General features: G+C 46.6%; 1 protein-coding gene across 3 annotated transcripts in view; it reads left to right on the top strand.

Annotated features, from left to right (window-relative positions):
* The first annotated feature begins 997 nt into the window (after window positions 1–997).
* LOC122944744 (probable E3 ubiquitin-protein ligase HERC6) overlaps window positions 998–16,296 on the top strand; it is a 47,561-nt gene continuing 32,262 nt past the window's right edge. Inside the window, exons 1-3 of one of the 3 annotated variants that reach the window (XM_044303351.1) lie at window positions 998–1,329; window positions 11,982–12,141; window positions 14,596–14,672. In XM_044303351.1, the coding sequence (XP_044159286.1) occupies window positions 1,104–1,329; window positions 11,982–12,141; window positions 14,596–14,672 (463 nt within the window). In that variant the 5' untranslated portion in view covers window positions 998–1,103. The remainder of the gene's footprint in view (window positions 1,330–11,981; window positions 12,142–14,595; window positions 14,673–16,296) is intronic. The other 2 variants (XM_044303342.1, XM_044303334.1) reach the window with 2 other exon arrangements.

Here is a 16,296-nt window from a genome sequence, read left to right as displayed (position 1 = left end):
GTAATAACAGCCCCCAGTAATAACAGCCCCTCTGTGCCAGTAATAACAGCCCCCCTTTGCCAGTAATAACAGCCCCCCTTTGCCAGTAATAACAGCCCCCCTTTGCCAGTAATAACAGCCCCCCTTTGCCAGTAATAACAGCCCCCAGTAATAAGAGCCCCCCTTTGCCAGTAATAAGAGCCCCCAGTAATAACAGCCCCCAGGTGCCAGTAAAAGTATTGTATATAATGAAAAAAAAAGAACACACATACTTACCTCCATGTCAGCAATGCGATGCAGGCCTCTTCTGGCCTGTGTCCCACGCTGTATGGCTCAGGCGGCGCGATGACGTCATCGCGCCGCCTGCGCCGGCCTCTGATAGGCTGCAGGCACTAGGCCGGCAGCCTATCAGAGGAAGGGAAAGGGACACGCCTCTCCCTTCCCTGCCGCAGCACAGGCAGGCATCTGTATCGCTGTCCTGAGGACGGCGATACAGATGACTGGAGATGAGCGCTTCCATGGAAGCGCTCATCTCCCTGTGCTGTGCCCCGCTGCCTCTGCCCGCCGCCAGCTCGGGGGGGGGGGGGGGGCAATTGCCCCGTTGCCCCCCCCCCTGGATCCGCCACTGCTTCCAGGGTGGCACTTTTTCCTTTCCTTCCCCTTCTCCCATTCACACTGTCTATGGCATCATATATATGTATGTATATTTTTTATCATGTCTCTATGTAATTAAATAAATATTTATTCTTTGGTACGTTGAGCTTCATTTCTCTTGTGTTTTTGCTGTTATCAATTTTAGCAGTGCCAAGTTTGCCATTTGGCACGGATTGCCGTGATACAGTTACCAATGTGAGTTTTTTTCCATAAGAATAGCAGTCTGTATAAAAAAAGACAATCCAATAACAAATCTAATTTAGCTCAGATGTATAAATCAAATGCAAATGAGTTTCACTTTCATTTATTATGAAATGGAACATATCGATGCCTTGGGGCACACCCAATGACAAATACTGGTCTTTGGCCTCACAAGGTGGAGACTGATGTGATAGAGGATGACAGTGTGTGGTGAGAGAGTCAGGGCTCCACATCACAGGCACATACATCGGTAACTCCAGCTAGCAAACATGTACTGCTGGGGCAACAACAGGTCTAGGCAGCTGGGTCTTATAGACAAAGAAGAGGAAGCTGTCGACTTCACCGAAAATGACTACTTTACTAACCAAGTGGGTGTACAAAAGGTGGCATGCGGAGGAAGACATACCCTTTTTCTCCAGGAAGATGGCATTGTTCTTTCCTGTGGTCAGAATGACTGTGAACAGCTGGGCAGGAGGACTGACACCAGCTCCTTAGGTAAGATCTGTTACTTTGGTGTTTTGTGCAAATTTGCTGTATTTTTGTTGCTGGGTTTGAAAAGCTTTATAATAATTCATATGCACCAGAGCTGGATATGTGATGAAATTCTTTGTGGCTATGTTTATATAAAGATAATGCAATAGTCTCAGATACAATCCTATGTAAAATTATATAAGGCTCGTTGGGATACCCTGATGAGTTGTGCGAAATGACAAACCCTGCCCTGCTACATATATAGGTATATGTAGACTCATCCTGTCTTCTGAATGATGCATAAAAATTGTTTACAAGGAAATCAACACTTCACACAGTAGAACTAGAAAATACACATTTCTTCAATAGGTTCTTATGTGATAACAATAGGGAGACCTAAAAACTGCAACAACAAAAAAACTGCAAAACAAAAAAAAAATATTTCCCTGTTTTGTTGACCTTGTATTTCATTTTTATTTTATATTATTAAGGAAATACTTCTTGTTTTTTTTTTTTTTACAGGATTTGTTTATTGAATGTTTTTCGACACTGAGTTTAATATAAATATTTATAGATATAATCTAAATATTCAAATAAAATCTTTTTTACTACTATAAACAATATTTCTGCATGGAAAAAAAAAAACTGTTCACGATGTGCTACTATGAATGGCAAAAATAAGTTTCATTTCTCGTTTCTCCTGTTACTAAGTTTCAGTTTCCCAGTTTCCAGAATCTGCCAGCAGATGGCAGTAAAAATGAGACAACAAATTCGCACATGAGACAATAAGATAACAGAGTGGTGAGACTGATACTAGATGAAGTGTGCTTTCTCAATGTACAATTTCATTGTTAAAGGGAATGTGTAGCCAGAAAATAGTTTTCTGATTATTGTTTAAATGAAATTTTTATGTCAAACATATTTTGTTTAGAATTTTGGTAATTTTTAATATTTATTTTGCAAATTTTTCCATGTCACTATGTTTAAAGAAGAAAGGGATGCAATGAGCTCTTAACAAGCGCTGCCTCTAATGCATACCTCCCAACTTTTGAAAAGAAGGAAGAGGCACACTATGTGCAGTACACAAAAGGTGGCGCTGCAAAAAAAATTCAGCACTAAGCCAAGTCTCTGACTCTGCCCAAAACATAACTATACACCTAATCCCAGTGCCCTAAATGCCACCACACAGTATGTATGCCCACATTGTGCTCCCTTTACAGATAATGCCCAGATATGTGCCTCCTTTACTGTAGTTATGCGCAGATCTGTGCCCCCTCACAGTAGCGATGCCCAGATATGTTACCTGAGAGCGGGACATACCTACCCCGTTCCGGGACCGCAGGACAGTCACTGTAATCCGGGACTGTCCCACCGGATCCGGGACGGTTGGGAGGTATGCTAATGCCACCAGATGTAAGGCAGCTATCCTATAAGTCAATGTTTGGCCCTTTAACTAGGCCTTGAGACATAACTTGGATAATGAATAAGCTAGCACCCATCTGCAGACAGCTGTTTCAGGGTAATTGCCCCTCATTAGTGCGGAGCAGAGAGTACTGGCTTAACTGGGTGAGAGGCCAAGCCAGGATTTGGGGGGTACTATCTTTCCTTGGGGAGAACGACTTAGTATTCCCAAATCCTGACTTAGGGTACTTTCACACTTGCGTTTTTCTTTCCGGCATAGAGTTCCGTCACAGGGGCTCTATACCGGAAAAGAACTGATCAGTTTTATCCCCATGCATTCTGAATGGAGAGCAATCCGTTCAGTTTGCATCAGGATGTCTTCAGTTCAGTCGTTTTGACTGTTTAGACAAAAGAGAAAACCTGCAGCATGCTACGGTTTTCTCTCCGGCGAAAAAAACTGAAGACATGCCTGAATGCCGGATCCGTCATTTTTTCCCATAGGAATGTATTAGCGCCGGATCCGGCATTCAGAATACCGGAATGCCGGATCCGTCCTTCCGGCATGCGCATGCGCAGACCGGTAAAAATGTGAAAAAATGTACAAGACGGATCCATCTGGCCGCATGACAAGCGGAGAGACGGATCCGTCCTTGCAATGCATTTGTGAGACAGATCCGCATCCGGATCCGTCTCACAAATGCTTTCAGTCAGCGGCAGATCGGCGGATCCGGCGGGCAGTTCCGACAACGGAACTGCCCATCGGATCACACCCGCCGGATCACGCAAGTGTGAAAGTAGCCTTAGTCCATTTGCATCCCTTTCTTCCCAGAATTCTAGAGGAGCATAGAGCCTAGAAGTCTCCTCACGCCGATTAAGATATTCTCCCCAAGGAGAGATAGTACCCCCCAAATCCTGACTTTGGCCTCTCACCCAGTTAGGCTTCGTGCACACGGCCATTGTTTGGGTCCGCATCCGAGCCGCCGTTTTGGAGGCTCGGATGCGGACCCATTCATTTCAATGGAGCCGCAAAAGATGCGGACAGCACTCCATGTGCTGTCCGAATCTGTGGCCCCGCAAAAAAAAATATAACATGTCCTATTTTTGTCTGCGATTTGCAGACAAGAATAGGCATTTATATTGTCGACGCCCGTTCCGCAAATTGAGGAAGGCAACACGGGCGCCTTCCGTTTTTTGCGGATCCGCGGTTTGCGGACCGCAAAAAAAGGCACGGTCGTGTGCATGAGGCCTACAGCCAATACTCTCTGCTCTGCACTGATGAGGGGCAATCACCCTGAAACAGCTGTCTGCAGATGGGGTGCTGGCTTATTTAAAGTGATTCTCCAGGAATTAAAAAAATGTAAATACGTAAATATTATTTTATACTAAATATATTCACAAATACCTTTCATGACTTAGAATAGCTTGTTTTGTTTAAACCCCTTGCCCAGCATGGGTGGCCTCTGCTGGGATCGATTGACCTCTACTGTAACAGCGGCTGCTGTGCTGTTCCCCTGCTTACCGCTGTGGTGTTCAGCGGTGATCTGCTGCCAGTGCTTCCCCATTCACCGCTGCAGTCCTGGGCTCTGTCCTTGCAGGTACTGTTTATTCTGGGATCTGCTCCACAGTTTCCTTTAGGCCTCTTTCAGACGGGCATTGCGGAAAAATGTGCTGGTGCGTTACGGGAACACCTGCGAATTTCCAGCGCGAGTGCAAAACATTGTAATGCGTTTTGCACTCGCGTGAGAAAAATCGCGCATGTTTGGTACCCAAACCCAAACTTCTTCACAGAAGTTCGGGCTTGGGATGGGTGTTCTGTAGATTGTATTATTTTCCCTTATAACATGGTTATAAGCGAAAATAATAGCATTCTGAATACAGAATGCATAGTAAAATAGCGCTGGAGGGGTTAAAAAAATAAAAAAAACAATTTAACTCACCTTAGTCCACTTGATCACGCAGGCCGGCATCTCCTTCTGTCTCCTTTGCTGAACAGGACCTGTGGTGAGCATTCATTACAGGAACAGGACCTGTGATGACGTCACTCCGGTCATCACATGATCCATCACCATGGTGATGGGTCATGTGATGACCGGAGTGACGTCACCACAGGTCCTGTTCAGCAAAGGAGGCAGAAGGAGATGCTGGCCTGCGCGATCAAGTGGATTAAGGTGAGTTAAAAAAAAAATTAAAAAAATTTAACCCCTCCAGCCCTATTGTACTATGCATTCTGTATTCAGAATGCTATTATTTTCGCTTATAACCATGTTATAAGGGAAAATAATAATGATCAGGTCTCCATCCTGATCGTCTCCTAGCAACTGTGCATGAAAATCGCACCGCATCCGCACTTGCTTGCGGATGCTTGCGATTTTCACGCAACCCCATTCACTTCTATGGGGCCTGCGTTGCGTGAAAAACGCAGAATATAGAGCATGCTGCGATTTTCACACAACGCACAAGTGATGCGTGAAAATCACCGCTCATGTGAACAGCTCCATAGAAATGAATGGGTCGGTATTCAGTGCGGGTGCAATGCGTTCAACTCACGCATCGCATCCGCGCGAATACTCGCTCGTGTGAAAGGGGCCTTAAGCCCTGGCCACAGCATGCTTGCTGCTTGTTCACTGCAGCACTTCCTAAAATGGGTTCTCTAGGAATTAAAAAAATGAAAATACTTTACCACACTGAGCCATAGTGCTGCCTCATCATTCTCTCTGCTCTGCTTGTCAGGAATCATGATCCTGAATACAGGTGAATCTCTGTGGGAATGGAGATGATGAGGAGACATGAGAGGAGGGTGAGGTGTGGCTAATGAGCAGCAGCACTTGTTTTCAGCCTCCATTACCACAGCCCCACATTACCACAGCCTGGCCTGTCTGTCCTCTCTGTGCTTCATGTCTCCTCATGAACTAAATTCCCCAGAGATTCAGCTAAAGTTCTTATCAGCTGTATTCAGGATCATAATCCCTGACAAGCAGAGCAGAGAGGAGGATGAGGCAGCTCTTTAGCTCAGTGCTCTTGTCCTACTTGTCCTACTGTGTGATCAAGATAGGTTTTGTGTGTACTAATAGGACGGCGGCCATTTTGTTTCACCTGATGATTGCTTCCCAGACAAAACGAGCCATTGGTACTAATGAAAGGTATTTGAGAATATATTTATAATAAAGGAATATTTAAGTATTTTCATTTTATTAATTCCCGGAGAACCCCTTCAATATCCAAGTCATATGTCAAGACCTAGTTAAAAGGTTGAACATTGACTTATAGGATAGCTGCCTTACATCTGGTGGCATAAGAGGCAGAGCTTTCTAAGAGCTCATTTGCATCCCTTTCTTCCCAGAATTCCAGAGGATCATAAATGGCCTATAAGTCTCCTCACGCCGATTAAGGCGCTTTACCCAAGGAGAGATAGTACCCGTCAAATACTATTTAAAAAAAAATGGATATACCGTATTTTCCGGAATATAAGACGACTTTCTAACACTAGAAATTATTTTCAAAAGTCAGGGGTATAAAGCAGCACAAGGGAGAAGGAAGCAGTAGCTCCCTCCCCCGGTGCTGCCGTGCCCCGAATCCAGGATCAGAGCGGCGCCCCTCTCTTAATTTATTCACTGTAGGGCTGCAACGATTAATCAACTTTATTGATAATATTCAAAAACTGGATTAGTTGTCGACGAATCCCGTTATCGAATAATCGGCCGATTCGTTGCTATGCAGACGGGAGCGGGTGGTCAGGCGCTATGCCTGCGGGTCCCGTAAATCCTGCATGCTCCCGCACCGTCGCAGTTATGTCCCTGATACATCGCTGGCTGTGATGCTTCACAGCGATGTATCAGCCGGCAGAGAGGAGGGGCTGGAGGCGGCAACTCACGGCTGGGCCGATGTGGTCACTGTACTCTTACACCGGCCCCGCCGCTCACAGCAGTATAATATCTAAAGACTTTGAAGTAGACAAATACAGAGATTGCTGCAGCTCTCACCCCTCACCAAGTGGAGCACGGATGTACAGACCTGGACTCAGTCTGGAGCAAAATGTGAAAAAGAAAACGAATTCCAGCTCTTCACAATAAAAGGCTTCTTTATTCCACTTCTTTAAAAACAGACATCAAGAGCAGAGTAGTATGCTGTGACGCGTTTCAGGCTGTTACATCTTAGCCCTTCATCAAGACAAATGAACAAACTTAAAATCTCCTTTTTATACACAGTGAGGAACAACCCCTCCCATCTGATTGGTTGGCTTCCATGCCCTAGAACAGTATCAGGTACTGCTCCGTCCACTTTAAGAATGAAGCAGGCGGAGCAGGCGCGTCATGTGAGTGACGTTACGCCGCCGCCCGCTCTGCCTGTTACCGGAGCTTCATTGTAAGGTAATAAAGATCATAGCGCTTATTTAAAGTTCAAGTTACTGCTGGTTAAGGAATAGTCTTTAGATATTATACTGCTGTGAGCGGCGGGGCCGCTCTATTGGGGGACACTGTTATGGGGGAGATATGTGGATGACACATATAGCATAAGATGCTATATAGTGTCATCCATAGATTCCCCATAGCAGTGTCATCCACAGATCTCCCTCCCATAGCAGTGTCATCCACAGATCCCCCTCCCATAGCAGTGTCATCCACTGATCCCCCTCCCCATAACAGTGCCATCCACAGATCCCCCTCCCCATAACAGTGCCATCCACAGATACCCCTCCCCATAACAGTGCCATCCACAGATACCCCCCATAACAGTGCCATTCACAGATCCCCCTCCCCATAACAGTGCCATCCACAGATACCCCTCCCCATAACAGTGCCATCCACAGATACCCCCCATAATAGTGCCATCCACAGATCCCCCCCCCCCAATAACAGTGCCATCCACAGATCCCCTCCATAACAGGCCATCCACAGATCCCCCATGGCAATGGACCCACCATCTTTTCCCAGCCCCTAGTAGTTCCTATGTGGGAAACTGGGAATGTGAAAAGAAAAAGATAGGTTACCATGGCAGCCAGGACGCTACTGAAGCCCTGGCTGCTATGGTCAGTTCCCTGGACTGGAGAAGATCGTCTTAGAGACAGGGAGGGCTGGGCAGGCAGGGGTAGTCTTATACGGCGAGTATAGCCCAAACCCTATATTTTAAATGGAAAAGTTGGGGGTCGTCTTATGCACCCAGTCGTCTTATACGCCGGAAAATACGGTAATTTTATAATGCTGCAATTGTCACACTTTCCTACTATACATAAAATGTGTTAAGACTTCCTGTCTTTTGACAGCAGATGCATGGGCCATAGACAATGGTCTGGTGGAGACCCCATTGACTTCTATGGGAGAGTTTTCTAGGCATGCTCTGTGACCTGTGCAGAGGTCAGGAGGAAGTTGATAAGCTGTGACTTCACCAATTGTGACTGGTGGATCCTGTGTTATCTATATAGAGGTGTCATTGTATAATTCTGCCTGTGGTGATAAATAGAGCTGAGCGAATTGGAGTTGACGAAGTGGAATTCAACCTGAATTTCAGGAAAAATTTGATTCGCACCGAAGTCGAATTTCCTCACGCTTCATAGTAACGAATCAAATTTTTCCCTAAAATGGCTGCTGCATGTGTGATGTCATGGAAAAAGGAACTCTGGGAAGGCGGGATCACCCATAATGCCATGCATACAGCCAATCAGCAGCCAGCCAGCCCTGTGATGTCACAGCCCTATAAATAGTGGCAGCCATTTTGGATTCTGCCATTTTCCAGTGTACTTAGTGCAGGGAGAGACGTCAGCAGGCGCTAGGGACAGTGATAGGAGAGACTTTATTGTGCTGAAAAAAGTTCAGGGAAAGATTAGTCAAGGTGTAGGGAAAGGATAGGGAGGCATCATCCACGCTATAAAAAAAAGAACAGGGATAGGATCGATTCTATTACACCTTGCTGCACTTATTGGGGATCCAAATTGCAGTTATACTGCTGCTTTTAGGTTGTTTGCACTATTTGTTACAGCAGTAAGTCCAGCAAACCTTGCTTGTGATTGGGGTGCAAGTTCTGTGTATAACAGTCATTTATGGGGTGTATTAATAGGAAATATTTGTACGTCCTATTAACTGTTCTGCAGTGAATTTTTTTATATTTTCTGTCACTGGGCCACTCTGTGGACTTCTCATGCTGCTTCCACCTCACTACTCTGTCACTGGGCCACTCTGTGGACTTCCCATGCTGCTTCCACCTCACTACTCTGTCACTGGGCCACTCTGTGGACTTCCCATGCTGCTTCCACCTCACTACTCTGTCACTGGGCCACTCTGTGGACTTCTAATGCTGCTTCCACCTCACTACTCTGTCACTGGGCCACTGAGTGGGTACAAAACACAGAAGACATGCAAATATTCCATTCATGTGTCATCTCTGTTTTGGATCCAATCCTGTTTTTTTTTTTGCTTCAGCAATACTGATGGATTACTGACCAAATGCTGACCGACAGGATCTGTTTTTTGGGGGTTATTGTTCTGACTGATCAGAGGAAGGGCAAAATAATCAGTGACGTCAACACAAACTTACTGCTGACACCCTCTCCACTCTAACGGAGAAAAAGACCGACACTCACTGGATAGGATGAAAATAACTTCTTTTTTATTGCCACATGAAGGACATAAGTGACTCATTTCGACTCTACCGAGTCTTTATCAAACATTTATGGTCCCCAGTAGATGCCCCCATAGTGTTCCCCCTTGCCCATAGTGCCCCCCATGTGTGCTAGTATATAAGATAGGGCCCTCAAAGTGCTCCTCTCCTCCATTGTGCCCCCCATGTCTGCCAGTATATAAAATAGGGCCCCAGAAGATGCCCCCATAGTGTTCCTTTCCCCTCTTCTCCATAGTGCCCCCCATGTGTGCCAGTATATAAGATAAGGCCCCCATATTTCTCCTCCCCCTCCATAGTGCCACCCATGTGTGCCAGTATACAAGATAGGGCCCCCCATAGTGCTCCTCCCTGTCCATAGTGCTCCTCATGTCTGCCATTATAGAAAATAGGCAGGCCCCCCATATGTCAATTGCACAGCCCCCCCATATGTCACTTGCTTAGAACCCCCAGAGTCAGGAGTACACCCCCCACTAATATCAGTTGTTAATTATTTATTCATGCACCCCCATATGCTCATTCAGGCCCCCCATATCGATGTGACAGATCCCCATCAGACTAAAAATAAATAATTAAAACTTACCTCTCCTGCTCCGCTGCTCTCCATATCAGCCAGGGTGTACTGATGTAAGTGCCTGCCCTGCTGGTCTCCAACAGCCCGCGCTGCACAGTCACGTGACCTGACTGCGTACAGCTGTACGCAGTCAGGCTGGAGGAGACCAGGGAGGAAGCTGAGCTAGAGGGGTAAGTAAGCGCTTCTCTCCACCGCCACCACCTCTCCCTTGCATACTAGAGGGGGCCCATTCATATTAGTGATAACTATTAGATTGGTAGGGGTCCTATCACTGGGACCCCCACCAGCCTCCCTGAAACGAAAAGTCGGAAATGCATTCGGCCGCTCTATTCAATTCTATGGGAATTCCGGAGAATTGTCTAGCGCTGTACTTGGCTATCTCTGGAACTCCCATAGAAATGGAGCGGCCACATGCATGTGCGACCGGAGCTCCATTAATTTCAGGGGAGTACAGGGCCCTCGTTCTCCTGATCTAATAGTTATCCCATATCCTGTCGAGAAGGGATAAGATTTAACAACCAAAATACTACTTTAAGGTATAATGGAAAGATTTTCATCTGTTCTGTGTTTTTGACTCACACCTTCTTTTGATTCACAACCACTTATGGAAATCACTGGGCAAAAACTGACGTGTGAACTAGGCTGTACAAAAAATTGCTGGGGACTGTTGTTAGATAAACCCCCTTAATCACAGTTCAAGGTGAGAGTTCACAGTGAAAAAATAAAGTCCCTACTAGATGGAATGATATCCAGGCCCAATAATTGGCCGGTATAATCAAGCCTCTGATTAGCCGATGAATGATTTGTCGTTCGTTGGTCGGCTGATTTACATCTTTCATCAGGATGTGTGTAATTAGTGATGTACTACTGATGATAATCAATAGAACTGAATGAGGGAGGACTGACTAAGGTAACAATCATTCTTCCCACACTCACTCATCTTACGCCTGTGTAACAGGCCTGTGCAAACGAGTACCAATCAATGTGTTTATCAACCACTGGCGTTGGTCCCGCCTGAAGATCAGGCAGTCTAATTTGGCTCTAAAAGGGGTTATGCAGCAATTTGAGGTTAGGTCATCAATATCTGATTGTTGGGGGTCTGACACCCACCACCCCCACCAATCAGCTGTTTGACGTGGATGCGGCACTCCATGCGAGTGCCGCTTCCTGGTCAATACACTACGCATCATCTCCTGTGGAGCAGCGGCATAGTGTAATTACAAGTCCAACATGAAGTGCAGTGTAATGAACAGGAAGTGGCGCCTACATGGAGTGCCGACTCCTCTTCAAACAGCTGATTGGTGGGGGTGCCAGTTGTCGGACCCCTGCAGATCAGAGATTGATGACCTATCCTGAGTATAGGTTATCAATATAAATGCTGAAAACCCCCTGTAAGGGAGCCTGTTGCCTTTTTCAGCACCATTAATTACCTGATGTAAGTACCATGGTGCTTTCTCTATCATGCATACATACAGTTTTATTCATCTTGTGATTAGTACATATATACACGAAAATTGTCATTTAAGGCTACTTTCACACTAGCGTTCGGGCGGATCCGTTCTGAACGGATCCGCTCATATTAATGCAGACGGTGGCTCCATTCAGTACGGATCCGTCTGCATTAATAACTTTAAAAAAATTCGCAAGTGCGCAAGTAGCCTGCGCGGATCCGTTCAGACTTTCAATGTAAAGTCAATGGGGGACGGATCCGCTTGAAGATTGAGTCAATTGGTGACATCTTCAAGCGGATCCGTTCCCATTGACTTACATTGTAAGTCTGAACGGATCCGCACGCCTCCGCACGGCCAGGCGGACACCCGAACGCTGCAAGCAGCGTTCAGCTGTCCGCCTGTCCGTGCGGAGGCGAGCGGAGCGGAGGCTGAACGCCGCCAGACTGATGCAGTCTGAGCGGATCCGCTCCATTCAGACTGCATCAGGGCTGGACGGCTGCGTTCGGGTCCGCTCGTGAGCTCCTTCAAACGGAGCTCACGAGCGGACCGACGAACGCTAGTGTGAAAGTAGCCTAAACTATATATCTCCTCAGCCACTATTTATACTTTAATATGGAATTATGGGTCTTTATTCCTTACAGGACAAATCCATTCCCTGGAAGCCCAGACAATTGTGGATGTGAGCTGTGGGTCTAACCACTCTGTGGCAATTTGCAGTGACAGAAATATATTTACCTGGGGTGGAGGGTCACAAGGACAACTTGGATTAGGACAATTTCCTCAGAACTCTCGTATTCCTAGGTATAGTACAATCTTAAACAGCTGTTTGCATCCAAGGTCATTTCAGTGTCACACAGAAAGCAAAGAGTACCATCATGTAGCGCAGTGGTGTATCTTGGTTTTGTGCTGCCCTAGGAGAGACTAAACTCGGGCACCCCCTAATATAAATTTGACCCACCCGTTCCTGTCACGGCCAAACCCCTTCCTCTGTAAACCCCACCCCTTCCTCTTTAGGCTCCACCCTTTCCTGTTTTGCATAACAATATTAAGAAATTTATCGCAATAACGATATATATATCACAATAAATACCCGTTTAAAAGAAAAAAACACAAGGGGACGTTATACTGTATGGGGCAGCCTCAAGGAGACGTTATACTGTATGGGGCAGCCTCAAGGAGATGTTATACTGTATGGGGCAGCCTCAAGGAGTAGTTATACTGTATGGGGGCAGCCTCAACGAGACGTTATACTGTATGGGGGCAGCCTCAAGGAGATGTTATACTGTATGGGAGCAGCCTCAAGGAGACGTTATACTGTATGGGGCAGCCTCAAGGAGATGTTATACTGTATTGGGGCAGCCTCAAGGAGATGTTATACTGTATGGGGGCAGCCTCAAGGAGACGTTATACTGTATGGGGCAGCCTCAAGGAGATGTTATACTGTATTGGGGCAGCCTCAAGGAGATGTTATACTGTATTGGGGCAGCCTCAACGAGACGTTATACTGTATGGGGAAGCCTCAAGGAGACGATATACTGTATGGGGGGGCGGGGACAGCCACAAGGATACATTATACATACTGTATGGGGGGCAGACATAAGGAGATGTTATACTGTATGGGGGGCGGGGACCGGGGCAGCCACAAGGAGACACTAAACTGTATGGGGGCTGCCACAAGCAAATAGTGCACTCTGCACTGTGTCATAAATAAATGTGGTATGTGTGTCAGACTGTCTATGGTGGCCCTAGCCTCTCCTTGAGGCTTCCCCATACAGTCTGTATGGGGCAGCCTCAAGGAGAGGCCAGGGCCACCATAGACAATCTGACACACATACCACATTTATTTATGACACAGTGCAGAGTGCACTATTTGCTTGTGGCAGTCCCCATACAGTTTAGTGTCTCCTTGTGACTGCTCCCATAAATAAAGGTGGTATGTATGTCAGACTGTCTATGGTGGCCCTGGCCTCTCCTTGAGGCTGCCCTATACAGTCTGTATGGGGCAGCATCAAGGAGAGGCCAGGGCCACCATAGACAGTCTGACATCACACCACCTTTATTTATGAGTCTCACTCTCACTGTGCACGTGCATTTGCTTTTTAACTCTCATCTCACTCACTGCTGTTTGTTCCTCTGCCTGGACCTGGTCCCGGACACTCCTCGCAGGGTAGGCCAGGAGTCAGGCAAAGTGGCCAACTCTATTCTATGACGGACGGTGCCGGTGTGTGAGGAGGGAGCCGGTCTGGACAGACTTTTCCTGGCTGGCTGCGGCTGCCGCTTTTGTTGTGAATATTCTGACCCACTGCGCATGCGCAAAAAAGACGACTCAGCGCAGGCGCAGTAGGAGCCGATATTTTCTGCTACCTTCGGCTCCTACTGCGCTTGCGCCGAGCCGTCTTCTTCGCGCATACGCAGTGGGCCGGAATATTCTGCTACGGGGGAATCCTCCGCGCCTGCGCCGACAAACCCCCAGCAGAGCCAATCAGGAGCCGAGGGGAGAGACGCAACTCCCACATCACTACTAGAAGTGACGTGGGTAGCAAGGCCGGGTAGGTGAAAATTCCGGAAACACCTGGGGTTGGGAGGAGCAGGGAGGAGGAAGTAAGTCACTCCTTCACTCGTAGCGGCATAGTGAAGGATCGGATCGGCAAGCATCGGACGAAGCAACGGGAAAAAAAATTGCGTATTTGTGTATGTTAACTAACTAAGCAAACAAGGCATTTTGCCGCCCCATTGGCAAGTGCCGCCCCAGGCAAATGCCTTGTTTGCCTCGTGATAGATACACCGTGATAGATACACCTCCGATACATTGTAGCATCAACATTTTGTTGGGGTGTCCTGAGTAGGTGCTGTTGCTAGTGATGCCCTAAAGCTTTAAAAAGACCCTCTGGTGCAACCAATACCATACACTTTAGATAGATGTTGGACAAATGAGTTCATTTTGCCAACAGCTATTCCTCCTGATGCCCCCCATACACACGCACCTCTGCCACTGGAACACCCTTATACACATTAGATGGTGGGATACAAATTGGTGGGTTTGGCCAACATTCATCTAATTTGTCTGGCCATCTTAAAAGGGTATTATCAGATCCTCTACCACACTGTACTTTGCTATATAATGACCCATTGAAGTATGTAATGTATATAGAAGCTTGGTGGTGTTAGGGTGTGAATGTAAGGAATGAATGTAAAGAAATGTCACATACTATGGATTTTTTTTTACTAATGATACCTTTTTATGTCATACCACAGAAAGATAACCGTATTGTCTGACATAAGAATAATACAAATATCCTGTGGACATTTCCATACAGTTGCCCTTTCAGAAGGTACAGTATATAATGATCTAGCTTATAACACTGCAAGTACTCCAAAAAGTCCTGCTTGTAGAACATTAAACTTCTGAGCAAGGCTACTTGTTTTGGACCCCTGGGTTCCTTGGTCTGAACATTTTATATTTTTTTCATTTTTTCAAGCTTATCCTGTGGTTCCAATAATAAAATTATTAGTGTTGATCAAGCACCAAAGTGCTCGGGTGCTCTGGTGCTCGAGTAGAACACTCGAGCACCCGAGCACAATAGAAGTCAATGGGAGAACCAGAGCATTAAACCACGCACCCCTGCTCTGAAGAGGGGAGGGTGTCTGGATCACAGGAAAAGGTCAGAAATTGATGGAAACACCACTGAAATGGTTCGGGAACAGTATGAGGAGGATGTCTGGATGCATCTTGGACTCCTGCCAAAAATTACAAGGAAGAGGCACTCTGATACAACCTGTATATCACATAAAGGAGGGCCTCATTCACATTGTGGTACAATTGTTTAGGTAGTGGGACTCCTACACTCATAAAGCCTATGCACTAAGTGAAAGGGCTGCCAAAAATTACAAGGAACCGGTACTCCAATACACCCTTTATTACACATAAAGGAGGGCATCATACACACCCTTAAAAAAAGGATGATTGATGGCCTGCTGGTGACCCTCAAAAACATTAGGAGCAAGGGCCTGCTGGTGACCCTCTAAAACATTAGGGGCGAGGGCATGCTGCTGATCTGACCATATAAAACATTAGGTGTGAGGGTCTGCTGCTAAGCTGACCATCTAAAACATTAGGGGCGAGGGCCTGCTGCTGAGCTGACCATCTAAAACATTAGGGGTGAGGGTCTGCTGCTGAGCTGACCATCTAAAACATTAGGGGCGAGGGCCTGCTGCTGATCTGACCATCTAAAACATTAGGGGTGGGGGTCTGCTGCTGAGCTGACCCTCTAAAACATTAGGGGCGAGGCCCTGCTGCTGATCTGACCATATAAAACATTAGGGGCGAGGGCCTGCTGGTGACCCTCTAAAACATTAGGGCTTAGGGTCTGATGCTGAGCTGACCCTCTAAAACATTAGGGGTTAGGGTCTGATGCTGAGCTGACCCTCTAAAACATTAGGAGCGAGGGCAGCCTAATAAGCATGTTGATATGATGGAGGTGGAGGACGAGAAAAAGAAAGATTGAACCATATACCCTTTTTTGTGGTGGAAGGGGTGCATGGGAATACAGTGTATTCAATACACTATAAAAGCCACATTTAGAGTGCCTTTATGTTCAGCAGCTTTCCTCTGGTGGAGTAGAGAAGTAAGGGGAATCCAGGCCTTGTTCATTTTAATAAGAGTCAACCTGTCACCATTTTCAGTTGACAGGCGGATGCGCTTATCAGTTATTATGCCCCCAGCTGCACTAAATACCCGCTCTGACAAAACGCTGGTGGCAGGGCAGGGCAGTACCTCCAAGGCGTAGAGCGCCAGTTCGTGCCAGCTTGGGCACCCAATAGTTGTAAGGCACAGAGGGATCACTAGGCCGTGCATCAGGGTAAGGGTGCTGGCGGGGTGTCATGAAACTGTCCCAGGCCTTGGAGAGTGTTGCCCTGCCTCTGTTGGAACTGCTGTGTGTTCCTCTCGTCTCCCCT

Source organism: Bufo gargarizans, chromosome 1, assembly GCF_014858855.1.
Source record: "Bufo gargarizans isolate SCDJY-AF-19 chromosome 1, ASM1485885v1, whole genome shotgun sequence".
NCBI classification, from domain to species: Eukaryota; Metazoa; Chordata; class Amphibia; order Anura; family Bufonidae; genus Bufo; species Bufo gargarizans.
The sequence above is the reverse complement of the archived record's forward strand: the minus strand, read 5'-3'. Positions and strand labels throughout refer to the sequence as shown.